Consider the following 24349-nt stretch of genomic DNA (forward strand, 5'->3'; position numbering starts at 1 on the left):
AAAAACAAGACAGGAAAACAAACAGAAAAGGCTTTGGATCTTTTTTAAAACGGGGGCCACATTTTTCATTAACGAAACACTTTGAAACTTGAAACACTGGTAGAATGTGTCATATAAAACATCTTTTTCTCTTAGTCTTCTTAAAAAAAAAAGAAATTCATAAGTTATTCCATGCTAAAGTTGTCGTATTTCTGTAATTGCAACCAATCACTGACGTCCATTCAGCCGATATATATTAAGTGCCGACTACATAAACAAACGATTCTGAAACAATTAACCCTAACCCTAACCCTAACCCTAACCATAGGGTTAGGGTTAGGGTTAGGGTTAAAGCAAATTTAAAATGAAAAAAGCAAATAAAACGAACGTATGGAGATTAAATACGCTTTACATCGCTTAATCAGCCAAAGGAGTAAATGTAAACAACTGAATACTTGTCAGTGATCGGTTGAAATTATCGAAATAAGACAATTTTTTACATGAAATAAATTCGAATACAAAAATATTTTTCTGTTCTATAACACAAAATAGATAAGTATATGAAGTTTGAAAGTCTTTCCGTACCAAAAACACTACGTAAAACATTAATGAAAAATGTGGCCCCTGTTTTAAAATAGATCCAAGGCTTTACGGCCAGACGGGAAAAATTATGTGTATGTGAACGCTGTGAGGCACGAACTTGAAAGTAGGGACGAAGTAAGTTCGTGTGTTTGCTCGGCGATAGCCAAGGAAGAAAAGGATTATTGACCGGAAGCATGTGACCATACCGGTGTAAGGGGAAGAGAGAGAGTGGTAAAGGGAGAAACAAAGGGAGGAAGTAGAAGAATAGGTGAGCAACGAGAGGAAAAGAGAAAGAGAGGAAGTACAAGGGGGGAAAAAGAGATACGTAGTAGTAACAGAGGAAGAACGAGAGGGGTAAAGCGAGATACGTAGTAGTAAAGAGGAAGAACGAGAGGGGGAAAAATGATAGAGGAAGAGAAAGAGAAAGAGATAGAGTAGCATCGGAAAATATAAAGTTACGATAACTACTTACAAATTGGTGACGCTGCGTTCGGTCATGTAAAAACAAACAGTAAATGAGTATATGCATATATACGTACAGGTATGTGCATACCGACATCCACCTGTATGTATAGGTGCATATCTGGGTACAGGACATTGCAAACAAAACGTAGACGAGAAAACACACAAGCCACATAGAGAACATTCTTCTTCATCAGCTACCCCAGTTTTAACACCGGCGTTTCGAAGAGCTGGGTAGGACGCATCGTTAAAATGGCTCTTCCCATGGACCGCAAATTAAATTTGTATACACAAATTAAACCTTGCCATGGAGGAATGTAGTGGCGGACAAAAAACAAGACAGGAAAACAAACAGAAAAGGCTTTACGGCCAGACGGGAAAAATAATGTGTGTATGAACGCTATATATATATATATATATATATATATATATATATATATATATATATATATATAGAATGCCAGTGCTGCCTGACTGGCATCCATGCTGGTGACATGTGAAAAGCACCCTTCGAGCATGGCCAATGCCATTACCGCCTGACTGGTACCCGTGCTGGTGGCACATAAAAAGCACCCACTACACTCTCAGAGTGGCTGGTGTTAGGAGGGGCATCCAGCTGTAGAAACCTTGCCAAATCAGACTGGAGCCTGGTGCAGCCTCCTGGTTTGCCAATTCTCAGTCAAGCCTTCCAACCCATAGCAGCATAGAAAGCAGACATTAAACGATGATGATGATAATGATACATACGATAGGCTTCTTTCAGTTTCTGTCTACCAAAATCTACTCACAAGGCTTTGATCTGCCTAAGGCTATAGTAGAAGGCACTTGCCCAAGGTGCCATGCAGTGGAACTGAACCTAGAACCATGTGGTTGGGAAGCAAGCTTCTTACTACACAGCCATGCCTGTGCCTATATATATATATATATATATATATATATATATATATATATATATTGCATGTGTGTGTTTGTGTCTGTGTTTGTCCCCCACCACTTGATGACCATTGTTAGTGCATTTACATCCTCTGTAATTTCGCTGTTCAGCAAAAGCAACTGATAGAATTAGTACCAAGCTTATAAAAAAAATTAAGTACTGGGGTTAATTAGTGCAACTAAAATTCCTTAAGGCGGCGCCCCAGCATAGCTGCAGTCTAATGACTGAAACAAAATATATAAGATAAAAGGAAAGATAAATACTTGGCAATGTATGTTGGTGTCCCAGTGTATCTTTTATCATTTACTTGTTTCACTCATTGAATTGTGACCATGCTGGGGCACCACCATTTAGAGCTTTAGTCCAACAAATCAACCCCAGTCTTATTTTTTAAGTCTGGTATTCATTCTGTTGATCTCTTTTGCTGAGATGCTAAGTTACAGGAATATAAACAAGTATACACAGATTGTCAAGCAATGGTGGCAGGAACAAACACAGACCCCAAAACACACACACATGCGCATACACACAGGCACATGTACACACACACACACACACACACACACGTACATGATGTATGATGGGTTTCCACAAAGGTTTCATCTTTCAAATCCTCTCACAAAGTATAGGTCAGCCCTATGATAGAAGACACTTGCCCAAAGTGCAACATAGTGGGACTGAACCTGAGACATTGTGGTTGTAAAATGAGATTCTTAACCTCTCAGCTATGCTTGTGATTATAATGATGATGACAACACAGATGTTGCCTCCAATGACAGCAGCTGTAATGGTGGCCATTGATTGATTGATTGAGACTTGTTGAATGTATTTTACTCTATTGAAGAAGTGATTCAAATAACTGAAGTACACTGTGGTGTGTTAGGTTCTTTGAACTGAGTCCTGAGATAGGATAGCAACTCAGTGCTTCAACGAGCCAAAGTATTCATTAATGATACCAATTTCCTTTCTTTGATAAAGTTACGAGCTGTACCTATTCAGCATATAATGACAGATGAATGCATTGGCTAGAGGCACAATGCAACACAATTCTGGTGATAAGCTTTGAACCAGTTACAATTCTGTGATAATGACTCCCATGATTATGTTGAGAAAGATTTAGAGGGAGATGGTAATGAATAACAATGGTGGTCTTTTATTCTTTTACTTGCTTCGGTTATTTGACTGAAATCATGCTGGAGTTTTAGTCGAAAAAATCGGCCTCAGAACCTATTCTTTGTAAGCCTGGTACATATTCTATTGGTCTCTTTTGCAGAACTGCTAAGTTATGGGGACATAAACAAACTAGCATCAATTGTCAAGTGATGGCAGGAGGACAAACACAAACACACATACATACATATATATATATATATATATATATATATATATATATATATATATATATATATACACACACACACAATGGGCTTCTTTCAGTTTCCATCTACCAAATCCACTCAAAAGGCTTTGATCGGCCTGTGGCTATAGTAGAAGACACTTGCCCACGATGCCACACAGTGGGACTGAGTCTGAAACCATATGATTGGGAAGCAAACTTCTTACTACATAGCCATGTCTGGACCTGTATATTTTTTTGGAACACCTCTACATGTAATGTTACTGTTACATTCATAAGTTACCAAAACTTTCATATTGTTCCCTTAAATTCTTCATACACACACATACATGCTTATTCATAAACAAATACTTTCTCTCCTCCCTGTATTCTGGTTTATCCATATTGAGTCATTTTGTATCATATTATAATGTGTATTCTATCTGTTGGTATTACAGTATAGTATACTTGCCCCATTAGCTGATATGACTAAATGATACTGAGGTACCTATTTCCTCCATTGATGTGACTATATTCTATACTATGTTAGTGTGACTATATATTCTATTGATGTAACTCTTCTATCCACTCATGGGATTGTTATACTGATATAATTTTTTCCACATGTTGATTTGACTGTATACCACTAATGTGTTATATCATAGATGTGTCTCTTCCATCTTCAAATGTGACAGCATACTCATATATCATTATGTTTTTTCTGGTTACTGGTGCAGCTGTGTATCATACTGACACACACAGTTAAACAAGTGTCTCCTTTAAGTATCTATATCATGTGAAGTCAGTGTAGGAACCTATAAAGTTTACTCAACCTGCTACATATAGCAGCAGCCATATCTTGCTCTGTTATATTCTTATAGATAAACAAATACACTGCAACAGTGTAATAACAATATAATTAAAACAAATGGTAGTAACCTGATGGAACGTAACAACGATCTTTTAAGAACCAACAATCCAACAGGCTAACTCAAACTGTGAACTTTGAACTCCAGCTTTGAACTATCAGCACTTGAACTGTGGAACTAGCATGAACTACTTCACTTACTCAGACTGCTACTATTCACATGTAGTTGTCCAGTCCATTCTCGCCAGGGACATTGTACTCTCGCACAACATCTACCCTTTTGAGATTTCATGTTTCACAGGAATAAAGAAATTTTTTATTTATATTCTTTCACTTGGGCATTATCCCAAGGTGTTTGGTCTGCTTTCTTTTTCTCATGCTGGTTCTACAGGACTCTATTACTTTTGATACCAGTGCATCGAATATTTCACAATAATTCCTTGAGAATTTCTTCCTGATCTTGGATATGCCTCTTCCTTAGTTGGTTTATGTCTCTGATGTTCACTGTGTGACACTTTAATTAGCTACATCATACTTCCAATTTTTCTGGTAACAAGGCCATCTTCCCTGCCTTCTTTACCATTTTTATAGGTTTTACAGGTTTCGGAATGCACTTTATCACCTATCTTGATGTATTTCATTGGCTCTTTTGTATTTCCTTTGCATCTTTTTTTCTCTGGTAATAGCTTATCAACAATGGATTTTATCCTTCTTACGAACATCAATTCTGTGGGAGGCTTCCCTGAATTTGTACTTGGATTAGGGGTGGGGTCACTCTGTATATTCTTAAGAAATTCATCGTTACTTCATCGTTACTTCAAGTGCTTCATCGTTACTTAATTCATTCTTCACTTTTCTTAATGCCCTCTTAAAGGTGTCTACAAATCTTTCTACGTGCCCCTTTGCCCTCAGGTGGTAGAGTGGAGTGAAAATATGCTTTATCACATGTCTTTTACAGAAGTTCTTGAATTCATACCCAAAGAACTGCGTTCCATTGTATGAAAGTAGCATGTCAGGGACACCGTATCATGCAAGCAATTCATATAAGAACTTTATAGTTTAGAAATAGTACATTTCTAAATCTCTCAGAGAGATTTATGCAGTAGTGATACAATGAAGTAGTTGTATGCTGCCAACTTAATGTGACAGTCCCCTGAAGGGAATAATACTACTGTTAGTTAGCAGTGCAGCTTCCTAGGTTTAACCAACAGTAGTATTATTCCCTTCAGGGGACTGTCACATTAAGTTGACAGCATACAACTATTTCAACTTTATAGTTGTTTTAGTGGTTGGTCTATAGCACCTGCAAACCTCCAGCCACTTAGTACAGCTATCTACTACGATTAGGTAGTAAGTGCCATTTACCAGTCCAGCATAGTCAGTGTGTAACTTAGACCATGGGTTCTCTGTCTCTGGCCATGATTGATATTTTACCAGCAGGGTTTTGGCCGTAAGCGTGCAACCTTGGCACGTTCTCACCGAGTTTTTGATATCTTGGTCCATAGATGGCCAATAGACGTAACTCCTTTTCAGAGCCTTCATCCTTACCAATCCTGGATGTCTGCTGTGAAATTGTTGCAATACACCTTTTTGTTATGTAGTTGGAACCACCACTCTTTGGGCATACCTCAGAATGTTGTCGCAAATTGAAAAACTACTGGCATCTGAATTTTTACTCTGTTTATTTTTTAAATCTTCTTTTATTTTTGTAATATACTCATCACCTACAGCTTTCATTCTTATATCCTGTGCTGTCACTGGTAGTTCTTGGATAACATTCATCGTAGTGCTATTAATTTCACTTTCTGCCTGCAGTGCGGCTATAACAGTCCCTTCTAGTGGTTCCATATTTTTTGGAATTAATCTCGGAAGGCAGTCCACATGACTGATTTTTTCAATGGAATGTATTGCATTTTGAAATTATAATTTAGTAATATTACACCCCAACTTTGCAAGCAGTTTGCAGTATGAGTTGGTAACCCTTTTTTAGACCCATAAATCGACAGCAATGGTCTATGGTCTGTCTGCAATAAAAAAAACTTTTGCCATGCAGAAACCTGTGAAATTTTTAACTGCAAAAATAATTGCTTGGGCCTCCCTTTCAATTTGACTATATCTCATCCTCGTCACCAAATGTTTTATCCTTATGGATAAATGAATACACTGCAACAGTGTAATAACAATATAATCGAAACAAATGGCAGTAACCACACGGAACATAACTACAATCTTTTAAGAACCAACAATCCAACTTGAACCCCAACTTTGAACTATCAGCACATGAACTGTAGAACTAGCACGAAATACCTTACTTACTCAGACTGCTACTCTTTATATGTAGTGGTCCAGTCCATTCTCGCCAGGGGGTGTCGCTCTCAAATTACAAGATTACAATCTACCATCTTGAGAAGAGAAATACATCAGGTAATGTTAGACCTTTACATGCAATGCCCAAGAGAAGGACAGGCTGTTTATGACTTTTATATTTTTGATTATAGTTCTGCCTGTGTTTGGGGCTGCTATACTACATGGCAGTGAAACGTGAGCTGTGACTGCAGAGGACATGCAAAGGCTTGAAAAAAATGAAGCCAACACATACTGCTGGATGTGCAATGTCAGTGTGCATGTATGACAGAGTGTAAGTGTTTTAAGGGTAAAATTGGGTATAAGAACCATCAGATGTTGTGTGCAAGAGAAAAAACTGCACTGGTATGATCATATGATGCATATGGATGAAGACATCAGCACAAGGAAGTGCCAATCCTTAATGTGAAGGGAACCTGTGGAAGAAGTAGACTCAGAAAGATGTGGGATGTAGTGGTGAGAAATAATCTTCAGATGTTGAGCCTCATAGAATAAAAGACAAGAGACTGAGACTTCTGGTGATTTGTTGTGCTTAAGACATGTGAAGCTAAGTCAAATTGTGGCTGGCCACGATCACCTTGAAAACACACACACACACACACACACACACACACACACACACACACACACACACACACACACACACACACTCTCACACTCTCACACTCTCACACACACACACACACACAGAGTCTGTCTTCTGTCAAAATGTCCCTGCAACCCATCTCCCCAACATTAGCCCCTAACCCACCACCCATGATCACTACTCACTATAGGTCCCTCCCCTGTCTCTCATGTGCATGTGCCTATCCACACACTCTCCATACCCTCACATATCTATCTACCATACCCCCCCACCAGACACTCCAATTTTGCTCACCATTACTTGCTACAGTCACCTCTTCTCCATCTCAAAACATCTCCCTTCTCACTCCTATGGAACACTCCCCTCTGCCCTTCTGTACCACTTATCCTCACCTCCACTGTTACATGTGGGTTGGTTCCTATGTATCTCCAACACTACGTTTCTCCCTCTCACACACACTCAGACTGCCTCTCTCTATCTTTTTCTCTAACTCCAACCCTCCTTCCTCTCTTCTCTTTTCCTACTGGGGTAGCCAAATATCTTCTCTATAATAAGACACCTATCTCTGTCCTTCTATCATACTCTAACCTCTTGCCCTGCATGATGCCACTTCCTGTGCTACCACTCCCTCTCCCAACTTAGAGGTCTTCATATCAGTATTGCAAGTTATTTGGCAACCCCACTGGCACCCTGTAAAAAGCACCAGTGCTGGTGACATATTACAGTCACTCAGAGTGCTCTATAAAGTGGTTGGTGTTAGGAAGGACATCCAGCCATTGAAACCATGCCAAAGCAGACAATGGAGCTTGGTGCAGCTCTCTGCTTGCAAATTGGCTAACCCATGCCAGCATGGAAGACTGGCATCAAATGTCAATGCTGTCTATGTATAACAGTTACTGCATGTAAAACTCAAATATAACTCACATTTATGACTTGTAGATAGCAAATGACTGCTTAGAGCTGAATAGAATCTGAAGAAGCCTAGTTATTGGAATGCCACCTTTTCAATGTAATAGATATGTGATAAGAGTTTTATTCAGTATACTGTAGGTGCATGGTTGTTGAATATTTAGTTATGAGTCCCACAACTGTGATAGAAGTTTATGATTATGTTGGTGGCAATACTGTCATTTCATGATCCAGTTTTGGTCATAGCATCTATTATTGCACTGTTGCTTAATGAGGATGTACATAACAGATTTACTTTTTATTTATATCCTTAGGATAAAGACAATAGATTTGTTATGAGGAGCTATGTAATAGATCTAAGATAATAAATTGCAAAGAAAGGAAAAGAAGAGGTGGGAAGGACCATAATCTTACCAATTTTAATTTAATTAATTTCTTTTCTTTCTGTAAGCGTTTGTAAATATGCGTAGGTGTGCATATTGACAGTAATTGCATATTTTCTGTGCACATGTGGTTGAGCCTGTGTGTATATATTTGTGATTGAGCCTGTGTGTATATATTTGTGATTAAGTCTGTGTGTATATATTTGTGACTGCATCTGATTATGTATGTAATTAGTAACTTTTATTGTTGTAGTCATTTGCTTGTAAAAATAACTTAAGGGTTTCCTTTTTAAAAGCTGATTCTATTTTAATGAATTCCACCATATTTAATAATGTCTCCATCTGCATATGGTTCTTCTTAATGATACTGTATGCAATATAAGAAGGATACTGTATGCAATATAAGAATGATACTGTATGCAATGTAAGAATGATACTGTACACAAAATACTGCTTTGTGGTATTTAGTTACATCCTTTCATGTTCTAAGCTCAAGTCCTGTTAGAATTGGCTTTGTTTAGCATCTTTCCTGAATTGATTCCTGAAGTAATCAACCAAATAATGGATGTTTATTTACTTGACTGTTGTTTTCCTTCAGATTTCAACTTTATATTGAAATTGTCATAACTGAGAAGTTATACCTTCTCATATTATACAGCCCACTCTGGGTTTGTTACTCTCTCTCCATATTTCTTTTACATGTATACTCTGTTCTCTGTGTATGTGCATCTGTCCTAGAAGACACTTCATTGAGAACATGGTGTAAGAGGGTATGGCTGGAGGAATAAAACTACTCTGGCATAACAGTTGGTGATGCAAAATAGCAAGGATATAGAGACATGAAAAGCTCAGGAATGTCTCTTCTAGAATTTGTTTGGTGGGGTATGTTGGGTTAATAAATTCATTATGGGAGCTGGAACAGTGTTGATTGCCTGTACAGGCCCTTTCAGTATCAGTCAGTTCAGTTAAGCACTTCCTTCCCTCAGGAACATAAACCATCAATGACCTTTCACTTCTGTTCTTGACTTTGGGCTGTCTTTCCTGTTTCTCTCCAGTTGGATCCCTGCTTTTTTGGCTCTGCCTCACTATCCTGACAAAGGTTCTCTAAAGAAAGGCTTTCTTCTCCCAGGACTTGTTGACTTTGAATTGTCATCAATACTTCTGTAACTTTGCTTTTTTCTAGGTCTAGATAGGGGTGTTGGCCCTGTCGAAACCTACTTTTACCATTGAGAAGAGGTGATTCATATTAGTCTAGCCTCTACTCATTGACCTGTCCAACATGGGAAGCCCTACTGGTAGCTGGCCCACCTCTAGCATAGCCCTCAGAGTCATTCAGGTACAGAAACTGCTACACCATAAGAATGAGGCCTTGTGACGGCCATATCAGAATGGTGAGATTGATATGGTCAATGACCAAAACGAACATCTGATGTTAAAAATAGATACCTTGAACATTGAGGGAATCAGGTGTCTGTTCTGAATATTTGCAACAGATTGGACTCTGCTAAAGGATCCCACTGATGAGCAGGTGCTGTTAAACCCCTCACCTACACTTCTAAATGAAATATGTTATTGATCAGTGTCTAAGATTTGATATAAATTTATTTTGCCAACTAAATTGTTGTCTAATGCTGTTGTTGTAGCAGGAGGTACATGCTCAGAATGTAACTATGTGATGGGATACAAAACCATGTTGTTGATGTTGTCATACATTGTTCTTATTGATGTAGTTGTTACAAGTAAATTATGAAGACAAAATAATGATTGTAATAACAAACGAATCCTGAAATAATAAATAAACATTAAGGTGATGACATAGAGAATCTTATTTAAGGATAAATATTATAATGCCAACTGCACCTCCACCTTCTTCTACATCCACTCCCACAGTTGTAAAAACAGCCATGAACAATAACAACAAGAACAGCAACAAAAGTAAAAACATCAGTGACGATTATAAATTACAACAACAGTAACAGGATCAACAGTAAAATGAATTGGAGGAGAATAACAGCTGGCTGGTGATTAATTTGTTTCAGGAACTAGACGAGAAACTGTTAGGCATGTTGTAAGTTTTACTTCAAGGTTTGATAAAGCTATAGATTTCTTGGTATTACCAAGCCTCAGGATATATACGTATTCACATATACACATATTTTTATATACATATAAAGAAGTTGTATATATATTTGGCTGTGTATACAATTGCACACTTGCTTACACATGCATATTTCTCTAACCGAACCCAGATACATGCGTGCACACACACACACACATATGTGTTGATCATTTTGTCCCTTAAATTTAGGTCAAGAGAAATATGAAGGATGTGGTCTTTTGCAGTTCATCAAAATTCATTCATATCTTGGAAAAAAAAAAGCTTGTGCACACAGAAACACTCCTAGTATACATGGATTTGTATATAAAATATATGAGTATGTCTGTATATACACACACACACACACACACACTGACATATATATGTATGTATATATGTATACTCACATACACATGTATATACATTAGAGTGGCTCTTAGTAATAGGTAATTTCCTGAAAGTTAAAATTTTGCTGCTCCTACCCCTTAATTCTGTTCCAATAAACAGCAAAATGGGGTGTTCAAAATCTCAGCTTAATCGGACAACTGCTAGGTGACCCTCAAACACCATGAAGTTGAAACATAGTATACGCAATAATTAATTCTGTTCAAAAGCGATATACTGTTCCCTTTCTCGACCATTTTCTTATTTCTTCTTAGAAAAATTCATGTAGGCACATCCAGGCAACCCCAACAGATGTTTAAAAACGTTCTAAATCCAATTTACCAATAGTTAATTTGAAAAATTCCTGAAAGAGGAAAAACTTAAGAAATGTTAGGTTTTCTTAATAAAGCACACAACTTCTATAAGAGAAATGCATTTTTATTTACAACAATAATTTCTATAGAATCAAAAGCATAATGTGAACACTGGACTCTGAATATTGAACATTATTTTTGCATAAGAGAAGATTTAGTGTCGGTTGTGCATGTTTTACGGTTTTCGGTAACAATCTTTAAAACAAATTGTTTCTCAATTTCATCTTTTGTGAGAATGTTATTGTAATCCTGAATGAATTTGACACCTCTTTCTGCAACATCATTCACAACAACTGTCTTCTCAAGTTTTTCAAGTCCACTTCTGTAACTAGGCTCATCCTTCCATGTTGAACGGTCTTTGTCGAGGACATCGATGCTGATAGAAAATCTCATGAAGAAAGATTTTGTACCAGTCATTACAAAAGATGAAAACTCGATGTTTGTAAAGGAAGGAAAGTCATTTTGGTGCAGAATGTACCTTTCCAGTTGATTTTTTTTCTAGCTTCATTTTTTTCCAAGTCTACACATGTCCTCAGCATTCATGGCCCATGTTTCACTGCTGTGTAGCATGACAGTTCACACGCATGCATCATACAGTCTACATTTCATCCTGAGCAAGAGGCCCTTAGTTGCCAGCAGAGGTAGGAGCTCCCTACTTAACAAAGACTTTGGTTTATATATATATATATATATATATATATATATATATATATACTTCCTACTTATTAAGACTTTGGTTTATATATATGTATGTGTGTATATTAATTCAAAGAAAGATTTTTAAAAATATTATTAACTGTTAACTTATTAAAAATTGGAATGTGACAAACTTTTAGGACAGAAGTTTTTGTACAGTGTATATTTTGTGTGTAAGCACTTTCATAACTCAACTGTTCTGGACTAATCTGCATAGAGGATACATATACATAATGTCTCTATACTCTTTTACTGGTTCCAAACGGTTGTGTGGCCATACTGGATCACCACCTTTGATGCTGCTCCATCCTCTTTTGTTCTACAGTCAGTGAATGAGGGAATTTGAATTTGCAGACATCATCTATGTCTCTTGTTGATGATTCATCAGAATCTTATGCAGTAGAATTTCTAAGTGTTGTCTGAATTTGTTGGTATCTACTCCCTGCAGATCCTCTATGTTTTGTGAAGTGAGAGATGGAATTGCAGAGCTGTGGTCTTTTGAAACACTATAGCTATTACAGTATCTAGTCCTAATCCAGTATGTAGTGTGAAGAACTTTTGCCACTGTTCAGTGGTACACAACCTAGCAATTTGCACAGTTGGTATTATTTCCTTCTAAGATTATTCAGATATAAATTACAGCTAATTTTCCCTTCTTTAAGGCAGGAAATAAATTCTTAATACTTTTGTAGTGCAGCTACTTTCAAATCATTTCATTATTTCTACTCCAGCAGTAAGCTTGATATTGTGAAGTGCCATAGCTGGGAGCAATAACCCATACGACTGAGAATGATTATATTCTAGAAGACCAAATTGACTTGTTCTGTTGTTCTAAATTATCTCTGAATCTATTCTGCTAATTCTTTGAACATTGCTATCTTATTAATATATACAAAAAATGATATGTTATTACTTATAATTTGCAGATGTCACATAAATCTGAGTTTGCCATTGGAACCTCTTTGTTTATCAAGTCTACAAAGTATTAGAGGATTGATAATGGAATATTTGTTATTTGTCTGTATTGAATTTCATGTTGTTTTCATCAGCCCACTTGTAAATGAATGCAAGGTTTTCCTGTAGGTTGTTGACATCATCAGGACATGTGATTGCCTTTGCTATTTTGGTGTTATCAAAATAGTTAAAGAGCTTTGCTGTTCTGATAATTGGGGATATATCTAAGAAAAATTTTGCAAACAGTTTTATTCTCCAAAATGTTCCCTGGGGCAGCCTATTCAGAATTTTTTTAGTGTTCTAAAAGCTTACCATTGGCTGCAACAACTTGACTTTTGATCCTTAAAATGTTAGAAAACACTACTACTAGTTTCCCAGTTATGCTGAGATCACATTGATAGTAACATATCTGATGATCTATTTTGCATTTATGTTTGATTAGTTGAACAGCAGCTTCAGTCCTGATCTACAGAAACACCAAGAAGCAGATATTTAGCTAAATATCATTTAGCATATCATTTTCCTTCTTAGAACATAATCATTTTCTCTCTGACAATTATTTTGTTGATAGACATGTAATGATCAGCATCTGCTATGCTTTTATTATTATGGATTAGACATATCATGATCTCTTTTAGCTTTTTGTATCTTGAAATTTAGGTTATGGGCAAAAGAAATGTTATGGATTGCTTTGTGATGTTTCACAAATTAGGAAAACTGAATCCCTCCCACCTTTCTCTGATGCACTCAAATACACTTCGTGTGTTGTGTGTGTGTGTGTGTGTGTGTGTGTGTGTGTGTGTGTGTGTGTGTATCCCACACACAAGTAATAATATGTTAGTGTTTGCTTATTGAAGTAACAGCAATGTTTATCTCATCATGCATCTAATGTTCTGTTATGTCTCGTTTCCAACCAATTACTGATATTTAAAAAAACTTAAAACGTTAATATTGGTCTTCATACATTCTCTATACTCTTGCCTGCCTTGTCTTCTTTAAGTAACTGAAAAGAAAAAAAGACCCCTAGAAAAAAAAGCAAACAACATTCTCAATACAAAATAATGATATCATAGTGTGATGTTGTTGTTAGATGATATAGTATTTATCTTTGTATGCATGCTAAATGTTGTATTTTGGTTGTTTGTTGTTGTTGTTGATGTGTTAAAACAACAGCTAGACAATAGAAATGAATATCTCAAGTGATGAAACATCAGTCTACTGTGCCACCTTGTATGAAAGGGTATGGGAAAATAATAGCTTATGTCTCACCACAAATGCTCATGCTTACAAGGCTTGTCTTTTTTGTTTTTTTTATTCTTGGGTGGCAAAATGGCAAAAACCTGGTCAATGTAATACTAATGAAAAGTTCTGTGCAGTATTGATAGATAAAAATGACTGACACTACTCTTTCTCTAGAGAGTAGGACCTTATATCAGTATTGTTGACTTGTTACTAAACTACTTCCATTAAGTTGATACTGATCTAATCTGACCCGACCCTACAATAAATAGTCTATCAGTTTGGTATCCACTATAGCAATTGCTTAAGATGTTATCAGATCTATGCAACTGATAGGGCCTGTCAGAATGCATTTTGAGTATTTGTTATTAATTTACATTACAAATAGTAGTTATACGCTAAATAAAATTCTAATGAAAATAATGTAATTTGCAAAATCATGTCTGTATGATAAAGAAAACAGTCAAGAGTGCACAAGTTTTCAAAGATGAGAACACAAATGGGTGACTTGTTTTCATTAGATCAAGGAGTCAGTCTCAGGTAGATCAGAAAAGCAGCTTGCTGGAAAATCAGGAAACCGAGTTTATGGTCGATCAGGAAATTTGAGTAAAAGTCCTTAATTCTATACCCCATAGCACCTTGATATATGTAACAGATCATTTTGCATATGCTGATATTACTTTAAGATGATTAATTCTGTATTAGAATATATTTCTTGGCTCATGACTTGGTTACAATTCAAGCATCCACCTACATCCTCATATATACATAAACATACACATCTCATTTTAGAGTCATCCATTATAATTTATTATTTACATTTATCTTTCCCTTTACATGCTCTAGTTGTTTTACCCTCTATTAAAACTGTTAATCATCCCAGTATTTCAGTAGGCCATCTGTTTTATCATCTTACTACATCATCATAAAGCTACTCTTTATGTACAGTCTGCCCTCTCCTCCACTCATACTTTATCTTTTGATTTTGTTACAGTTATGTGTTAATCAGACACCACCTCCTCAGAATTACCGTCTCTATCATGATTCATCACAAGGACCAAACCAGGATGACCATATTGAAATTCCTCCTATGTATTATGGTGGGCTGCACTATGAAAGTATGCAATCTTGTTTCGGTCTAATATTATTACTATTGTTGTTGTTCAGTGCTGTTAGCATTGTTGTTTAGTATTGTTGTTATTGTATGTTAGTATTGAACAATATTTTTGTTATTGTTCAGTATTGTTGTTGTTGTACAGTCATGTTGTTCAGTATTGTTATTGTTGTTCAATGTTGTTTATCATTGATGTTATTCAGTATCAATGTTATTGCTGCATGTTTGTATTGAACAATATTTTTTGTTATCAGTATTATTCTTGTTATTTTAACAATAGTATTGTTCAGTATTGTTGTTATTCAATGTTGTTATGAAAAAGTTACTGTTCAGTTTTGTCAATATCGTTTAATACCATTGTTTATAATCAATATTGTTTTGGCTGTTGAGTGTTGTCCAGTATTGTTGTTGTTCAATATTGATTGTGTTCAGAGTCACTGTTGTTCAATATGATCATCATACAACATGCCAGGTAAAATGTTTAGCGGCATTTTGTCCATCTTTACATTCTGAGTTCAGATTCCACCAAGGTCGACTTTGCCTTTCATCCTTTTGAGGTCGATAAAATAAGTACCAGTTGAGTACTGAGGTCAATGTAATTGACTTATCCCTTCTCCTGAAATTGCTGGTCTTGTACCAAAATTTGAAATCAATATTATCATTGTACAATATTGTTATTCTATATTGTTGTTGTACACTGTTATTATTTAGTGTTATTCAAGATTGTTGTGATTGTTCAGTATGCTGCTCTTGTTATTGTTGGTTTTGCTCAATATTGCTGTTGTTAAATATTGTTGCTATTCCATGTTGCTGTTCAATATTGTTGCTATTCCATGTTGCTGTTCAATATTGTTGTTATTTAGTGTTATTATTGTCTGGTATTTTTGTTCTCTAATAGTGTTTATCATACACTGTTGCTGTTAGTCAATGTTTTACAATAATATATTTTTTAATATTGTTGATGTTTGATATTGTTCCTCTTTATTATTGTTGTTGTTACCATTGCACATTGTGGTTGTTGTCCAATATTACTATTTACTGTTTAACTGCAAAATTAAATTTCATGCTTATTCTTGTAATGATGTTGAATACCTACTAAATATTAGAATTAGTATTTTCTGCAAGTTGTGTTACCTCAGTAAACTTGACATCTCAACAAAAAATAGTTTAAAAAATGACATTACTCAACAAAAGATTGAAACAGCTTTCCACAGTTGTGGGTAATGAAATTTTGAGTGGAGATATCTGATTTCTGCAGTAAAAGAGTTGGTGATGGAGTTTCAAGAGTAAGAGCAAATGAGAGTTGACTTTGCTTTTCATCTCTCTCCAGAAATAATAAAATGAATACCAGTAATATACTGTTGTTAATTCAGTCAGCTATACTCCCACTTCTTCCGACAAAATTTTGACCTTAAATTATACAAAGGAAAAAGGTCTTTTCTTTTTTTTTTCAGTTTGAGGAATAGCAGTAAGAGGAATGTATCAGATTAAATGTACAATTTAGATCTGTCCTATATTTTGCCTTTAAATCCTACCAAGATTGTCTATGCTCTTCATCCTTTCAAGATTTTATGAAATAGGTACTGCTAATATATTTGTACCATCATCATCATCATTATCATAATCATCATTGTCATTTTAACATCCACTTTTTCATGCTTGCATGGGCCAGATAGAATTCGTTAAGCCAATTTCCCATGGTTGGATGCAGTTCTTGTTGCAACCTGCACCTATTTCTGAGCAAAGTAATACTTCCCTATGGCCTGATGTATTTTCAAAAAGGATTGGAAATGATGTTACTACTTGTATAAATGTGTTGCTTGTTTACAACTATTATATGAGTTAGGATGTTGAGGTGTAAAACAAAACAGAAGTAATCTCCAAAATATAGAAACAGTACTCCAATGTACTTTTCATTAAATTATGTAGAGAGTTATTAGTTGTTGATGCTAAACTATTTTTGGCTCTAGAAAACAAAGTGCAGTTTTTGAGATTCAGTCCTTACTATACTAAGGGTGTATGTTTGCAAGGAAAATTCCTGTGATAATGATACCTAGCATTTGAAGTGATTATGAGGGTTCCAGTTGTTTGCTCTTTATGTTTGGTGGTGATCAAATTGTGATAATGTATTCTTGGATTGTGCAGTGATTGTCTCTTTGCACTGTTAAAAGAATCACGATTGTCATAATGTAACTGAAGGACACTCTTGATGTGTACATCATTTGTGGGTTCTGTATAGGATTGGCATTTTGATACATGTGAATGACACTTTGGTGTGGATGATTAGAAAGAAATAAAGGTAATATCTCCATAGGAGGTGTGATTGGAGGTGACTGAGTATGCAGGGCCAGATTAAGACAAATCAAGGCTCTAAGCACTTAAAAGATTTTGGTGCCCCCATAAAAGATTATGTAATTCAAAATATAAACAATAGCAAACCATAAAATGATTTTTTTTATTTTTCAAGACGAAACAGTAAAGGGAAAATAATGTTTATTTGTGTATACTTCCACTTCATTTATATTTTAAAAGTTTCCTCCTACTTTTTTGAATTGCAAAGTCTTTGGTCAGATCCTCCAAAGTTAATCTTAGGTAACACATCTGCATCTATACTTAGTAGAGATAAAGGCATCCCGAATATTATTTTAGTAAGTTTAAAGTGGTTTCTTTTGTGCCATAAACCATTTACCATTTCTGTGGTGACCCCCTCCTACCCTTGATGCCCTAAGCACGTGCTTATTTTGCTTAATGGTTAATCCAGTGCTGTGAGTAGGTCATGAATGTATAGGAGAAAAGTGCAAGAGACAGTATTGAATGTGGAAGCACACTAAAGTTGATGGAATGTAACTATCTATCACTTTCTCTTCTATTTCTCCTGCCTCTATCACCTTCTTTCTTCTGTCTCTGTTTTTCCCACTATATTCACTCTCTCACTCTTGTTCATTCTCTTTCATCACTCTCTCTTCAATTCACTCTTTTAATTATGTTGCCTTGAATGAGTTTGACAACATAGGCTAAAGAGGACTGTTCAGTCCTGTCAGAATCAAGGCAATATCTCTAGCACTGGTGCCATGATAAATTCATCTATTGTACTCTGTAGTCGGGGAATAAATGTAGATAACAAAGGGTAGAGTGGACTCTTTAGTTTTATCTGGGGTGTGGCAACATCTTTTGTGTCTGTGCCACATTAAAATGCACTTAATACACTCTGTAATGTGATTGGATATTAATCACTATGGGCATCACCCATAGAAACTATATAAAAATGGAACATGAAATGTGGGTGTGTAAATTAAACTTTGTGATACGTACTGGACATTCATTTTATACAACTTCACTCTCTTGACAGAAAAAGAGGCATCAACAGAACTAGTTTCAGTCTTTATTAAAATTTCATTTACTTCTAAATACTTGATTTAATTAACTAAGCTCCCCACTAAAATTTGTGGCCTTGTACCCATGTTAGAGATGGTCATCATCATCATTACCTGCAAATTACTACTACTACTACTACTACTACTACTACTACTACTACTACTACTACTACTACTACTACTACTACTACTACTACTACTACTACTACTACTAATAATAATAATAATAATAATAAATAAGACCAGACTCTGAAAAATCTAGAGGTGGTCTGTGTTGGTAAAAAATCATTTAGTAAAGCTGGCATATGAATAAGTTTGTATGTCTTGGGGAGATGATGTTTACAGTAGCACTCAGAATATATCCTTATGTGTTTTGCTTAAAACGTCAGGATTCTTGTCTCCCCAAAGAATACAAACTTGTCTAAATTTATGAACATTATTATTATTGTTGTTATTATGGCGGTGGATAGCAGAAACATTAGTGGGAATGTCAGATAAAATGCCTTGTAGTATTTTGTTATGATCCTTTACATTCTAAGTTCAAATCGTGCAGAGTTTTGACCTTGTGTTTCAGGATTAATAAAATAAGGTACCAGTGAAGCACCAGGTTGATATAACTGACTGCTTTCTATCGTCAAATTTCTGTGTGTTTACATTAGAAATTATTATTATTATTATTATTATTATTATTATTATTATTATTGAGTGAGAGAACAGCACACACCATCACAGTGGCAGTAGGGTACGAATATACAAAACCCAATATATATATATATATATATATATATATATATATATATCATGACTACTCATCTAATAATGGTACATCAGGCACATGCATCACGACCATATGTGTGTGCAACATGATGACCTTATATCAAGATAAACAGTCCATGACCTTGCAGGTAAGTATTTTCTTGAGGCTGAGTAGCCAGTCCCACTCAAAAGGTCCCTGAATAAGGGTTGTATAAGGATGATTAACAAAACCCCCATGTTTCCAGGGGTGAATTATTAAAACCTCAAAGAATTCTTCTCAACACATGGATATAGTGCTCCCTCACTACTCCTGCTCTTGATTAGAAATGCACATATTGTCAGCTACTAAGAGATATGCTCAACTGGTAAAGGTCAAGCAACAGACAAGCAAATCTGTGGTACTGAGCAGAATATTTGTTGTAGCCATCTGTTACATCAAGACAAAACTTGTACATTTTAACAGTTTCAGTCAGTTAAGACCAGAGGCCATGAGAGCCACTGCCTGATTATTATTATTGGTATCATTATTATTGCTGTTGTGGTTGTCAAGGCAGTAAGCTAGCAGAATCATTAGTACACCAGTGAAATGCTTAGTGGCGTTTCATCTGTTATTATGTTCTGAGTTCAAATATATATAAGGGTAAAGATCCCCTTTGGTCATGAATGATCATGGGATTGCACCTAGAAAGTTACCCTCTGAAACACAAGTCTGGGAAAGGTTGTTTAAGGAAGACCAGCAGTGGCCCACGCATACCAGCCTCCCCTTTCTACACCATTGATGTTATCCAAGGGGAAAGCAAAGGCCAATACAGCTTGGCACCATTGACATTGCACCTCATTTTTACAGATGAGTAAACTGGACCAATGTGAAATAAAGTGTCTTGCTCAAGAACACAACACACAGCCCAGTCTGGGAATCAAACTTATTACCTTATGATTGTGAGCCTGATGCTCTAACCACTGAGCCATGTGCCTTCATTGGGTGTTTGTATGTATATGTATGTATCTTTTAAAATACATGAGTTTTGCTTTACTTAAATAATAATTGATCTTGATCTCTGGTGGTAGAAAAGACTTGCCCAGGGTGCCTACTGCATGATACCTTAGGTTTATCTTTTATTATATATATATATAGTCTCCTGGCTGGCAATACCTTGTGAATAGAATTAGGAATCAGAAACTGTATAGAACCTTGTTGTATATGTGTGTATATGCATGTGTGCATGAATGTTAACATATCAGGTCTTCACTTGCCTCTGTCTTAATGAAATGGTGATACCATGTTTACATTTCTTGGTAATATTACAACTAGTTGCTCTGTGATTTAGAAGAATAATGATATAAAAAGAAAATAATCCCTTACTTGACAAATTGGTATGGATTGGCAACAGGAAGGGTATGATACTATAAAATGTTGCCTCACATAAGTCCCCATCGAATCCATGCTAGGCAAAAAACAGACATTAAATGAATAAATGAATAATCCAAACTCTGTCTATATCCTTTACATTTTTTCTCTTCTCAGGCCATGTTGATACTACCCATGTGGCCAACCGAGCCCGGCAATCATCATATAAAATGATTTCTGTTGAGTCTGCTTTAGACATAGTTTTGACGGAAACTCCTGTTGCAGAGACTGCTAAATTTAAGTACTCAGGTAAGTAGAATGACTTTCTTCATTTGCTTTTTTTGTTTTTTTATGTGATGGGAAGGCTCTTTCTTGATGTTTATTGGTAAATGAGATATATGGTTTTGTTTTAAACTTCTGTTAATCAGTGATTTTGTAGTGGGGCTATTAAAGTATATTTTTGAATGCATTCTTCATTAGGAAATTATTTAGTGTCATGCCTTAATTTTGATATATTTTCTGCATAAAATTTCATTTCATATTGCATATTTTAATCTGTTCTATTGACAGAGTGCCTTGGTTATTATCTAGCAGAAGATGTGTTTGCCAAAGAACCTGTACCTCCATTTCGGGCTTCAATCAAAGATGGCTATGCTGTGATGAGTAAGTTAATCATGACATTTTCATGTGTTCTGCCTTTAACCTCTTGGTATCTAATTTTTCATGTCAGCACAAATAAATTTGTTTCCATTAGTTTGAATGTTTACAAACAATTTGTCAAACAAATGTTTTTACAACTGGATGTATTTCCTATCGCCATTCACTCAAGTGTGAAATCAGGAAATCAGGGTTGTATTTGATTTCAGTTATATTGACTAAGGCAAGAAATATGATGAGGTTTTGCTAAAGAACAGAATTCAATAGAGAAAACAATTTGATCTCACATCCTTGAAATAATTCATCTAGTAATTTAATCTTACAAATACTGCTTTATAAATCAGTGTTCTTTCACTCTGAATTGCCTGTTTGTTTCTACACGTTCAGACACTTGCATAACATTTGGATACAGATACGACCATGTAGTTAAGAAGTCACTTTGCAATCATGTAATTCTAGGACTGCGCCTTGGACAAGTCTTCTACCACAGCCTTTGGTTGATCCAATCTTTGTGAATAAAATTAGGTTGATGGAAACTGTGTGGAAGCCTATCAGATGACTGTACCTGTTCTTAGGTGTTATAGTTAATCAGTTGCTCAGTTTAACACCACTATTTGCCCCCAAGTATCTTTAGTAGAGTCTACTCTGTTGGAAACATTCAGAACAGGTTTTCAGTCTGAAGGTAACTCAGATTGTGTTTTCTTCTCCCCTTGTCAGAATTTCTATTAAAATCTTGATAGAAGCAAACTGTAACAAAAGGCTAAATATAAGTTTCTGTGGTACTTTTGAATACTTGAACTGAGGAATAAAATTTGTACATTCTTTTAATAGTTAGATACTTCATTTGTATTCTTTGACCATATCTATCCATTGTTAATGTTCAAGTTATTTTTCTGTAATTTTCAGGCAGGGATGGTGTTGGCAAGAGATTGGTTATTGGCAGTGCAACAGCAGGAAATACTGTAAGTGTATAATTAAACAGTTGAGAGTGTATGTCAGTTAGTCTTAACTCAATGTTAATTATTTCATTTTATTTTTTTGAGACAGTTGGCAACTATCATTTACAATGTCTAATAACTATTAGGGCAAACATAGTATCTGAAGATCTTAACACAGGTAAAAACAGAGAGTTAACAGTTTTATAAAAATTTGTCAGAGATTGCCTCTAGTTTTATGATAAAGATCTATCTCTGTTAAAAAGTTCATATTTACATTAAAACTGTCCATCATAATTTTATTATGTTACCTTCTTACCATCAGCTTAACAACAACAAACTTAGTTGTGTCTGAAGAGAGTCATACTGTATTAATTGCTTATTATCTAACACACTCACCAGTTTGATTTCCACTCATTTATTATTTATATTTTTTCTTCCAAATTTTCATTGCTTTTGCACCAGTGAGTGTGTTAGATAATAAGGCAATAAGACAAAATGACTCTACCCAGATACAACAAAATTTGCTTCAACACACGAATTCACATGAAGAATCTTGCAAACCAGATATAAAAACAAAACAAAGATAGTTATTTTCCTAGAAACCTCAACTTCTTGATTATTTTCAAAATTTGAAAATATATCCAGTATATTTCGTCATAAAATGTAGTAGCATAAGAGTTAACAACATATGCTATCATACAATCAGTGGATTAGCACAGTTGTTAGAACATCAGGCAAAACGTCTAGTGATATTTAATTCAAACCTTTACATTTGGAGTTCAAATCCTGTTGAAGTCAATTTTACCTTTCACCCTTCCATCATGTACTGAGGTTGATTTAATTAATTTACTTGATGTTTGTGTCTCCAAGGCTTCTTGAAGCAAGTGACTACAGCTGAGAATTCTGAATGCATTTTCTTAGTGCTGCTGGGGCTTTAAAAGCAGATAAGGTGTAGATCCCAATGGCTGTAGTATTCCTGTGAGGAGCAGTGACCTCAGCTATTAATTGCTTTGAAAGAAATAATCCGATAATTAATAAGTTATGTAGCACATCACAGAACATATTCTGTTAGATCTTTTATCTGTTTCACTTTCTAAAACTAAAGATAGATACTGACCCTAAAAAAAAAAAAAATTCTGTGGTGTATGAAAGATATTTATATTTTTATAATAGAAGATAGTTTTGGCATACTGAAAGATGGAATATTGTTTAAAGGCATTCATACAGTTTGGAGTTACCAAAAATTTGGTAAAGATATGCTGGCAGAAATATGGAAGTGGGTTCCAGGAGGAAAACTATTCAAAGAAATTTTTCTAAGAATTGTAGCAGAGGAATGAAGAACTTTAATATTGTTTAATGTTGCATCGGAGAGAAGGAGGATGCTAGGAAGAAACAGCCAGAATGAAACAGCATGGTCTATTCTTTTTTTAGCATTAGCCCCTTTCTCTCTCTCTCTCTCTCTCTTTCTCTTCTTGCTGCTGTTTTTTTTCTTTTGTTCTTGTTAGTAGCACTTGCATGAACTACAAGGTCTTCAGCATAATTACCAAAGTTTTATCACAAGTGTTGCCTCCCTCCTCTCTCAGCATTTCTGGAAGAAATTCTAGATTTTAATGGATGCTATTAAAAGAAGTCTGTACAATTGGTGGCAACCACCAACTGTTTGTTAGTTGTATTTATTATATATATATTGTCTGTCATTTATTTATACAGTCTGCTAATAGTAACTTTCTGGTAGAGTTATAGAGTTAGTCGTAAATCTTAACCAACAGTAGTTCTTCATGGTCTGATGAATTCTTTACTTTTTGTTTAATAAACATAAATACACATGTGTGTATGTGCATGTGTGTGTGCGTGTGCATGCTGAGTTTGTTTTTGTTCTGGTTCAGAATAGACAAACTAATATGGTAAGGTTTAATTTTTCAAACTGTATTGTTTAAGAATGGTAGAATTCCTCCATTCTCCAAAGACTGTCTTAGTGTAGTCCTTTGGAAACAACTTTTTTTTATATTCTACG

At 35.4% G+C, this 24349-nt stretch overlaps 1 protein-coding gene across 1 annotated transcript in view; it reads left to right on the forward strand.

Moving 5' to 3' along the window:
- Positions 1-24349, forward strand: part of LOC106878507 (gephyrin-like) — a 120298-nt gene that overhangs the window by 53628 nt on the left and 42321 nt on the right. The window contains exons 8-11 of the mRNA XM_089350663.1: positions 15143-15266; positions 20918-21049; positions 21311-21403; positions 22304-22359. Of these exons, the coding sequence (XP_089206789.1) occupies positions 15143-15266; positions 20918-21049; positions 21311-21403; positions 22304-22359 (405 nt within the window). The remainder of the gene's footprint in view (positions 1-15142; positions 15267-20917; positions 21050-21310; positions 21404-22303; positions 22360-24349) is intronic.

This window comes from Octopus bimaculoides, chromosome 4 (assembly GCF_046866305.1).
Source record: "Octopus bimaculoides isolate indiv1 chromosome 4, ASM4686630v1, whole genome shotgun sequence".
In the NCBI taxonomy this organism is placed as follows: domain Eukaryota; kingdom Metazoa; phylum Mollusca; class Cephalopoda; order Octopoda; family Octopodidae; genus Octopus; species Octopus bimaculoides.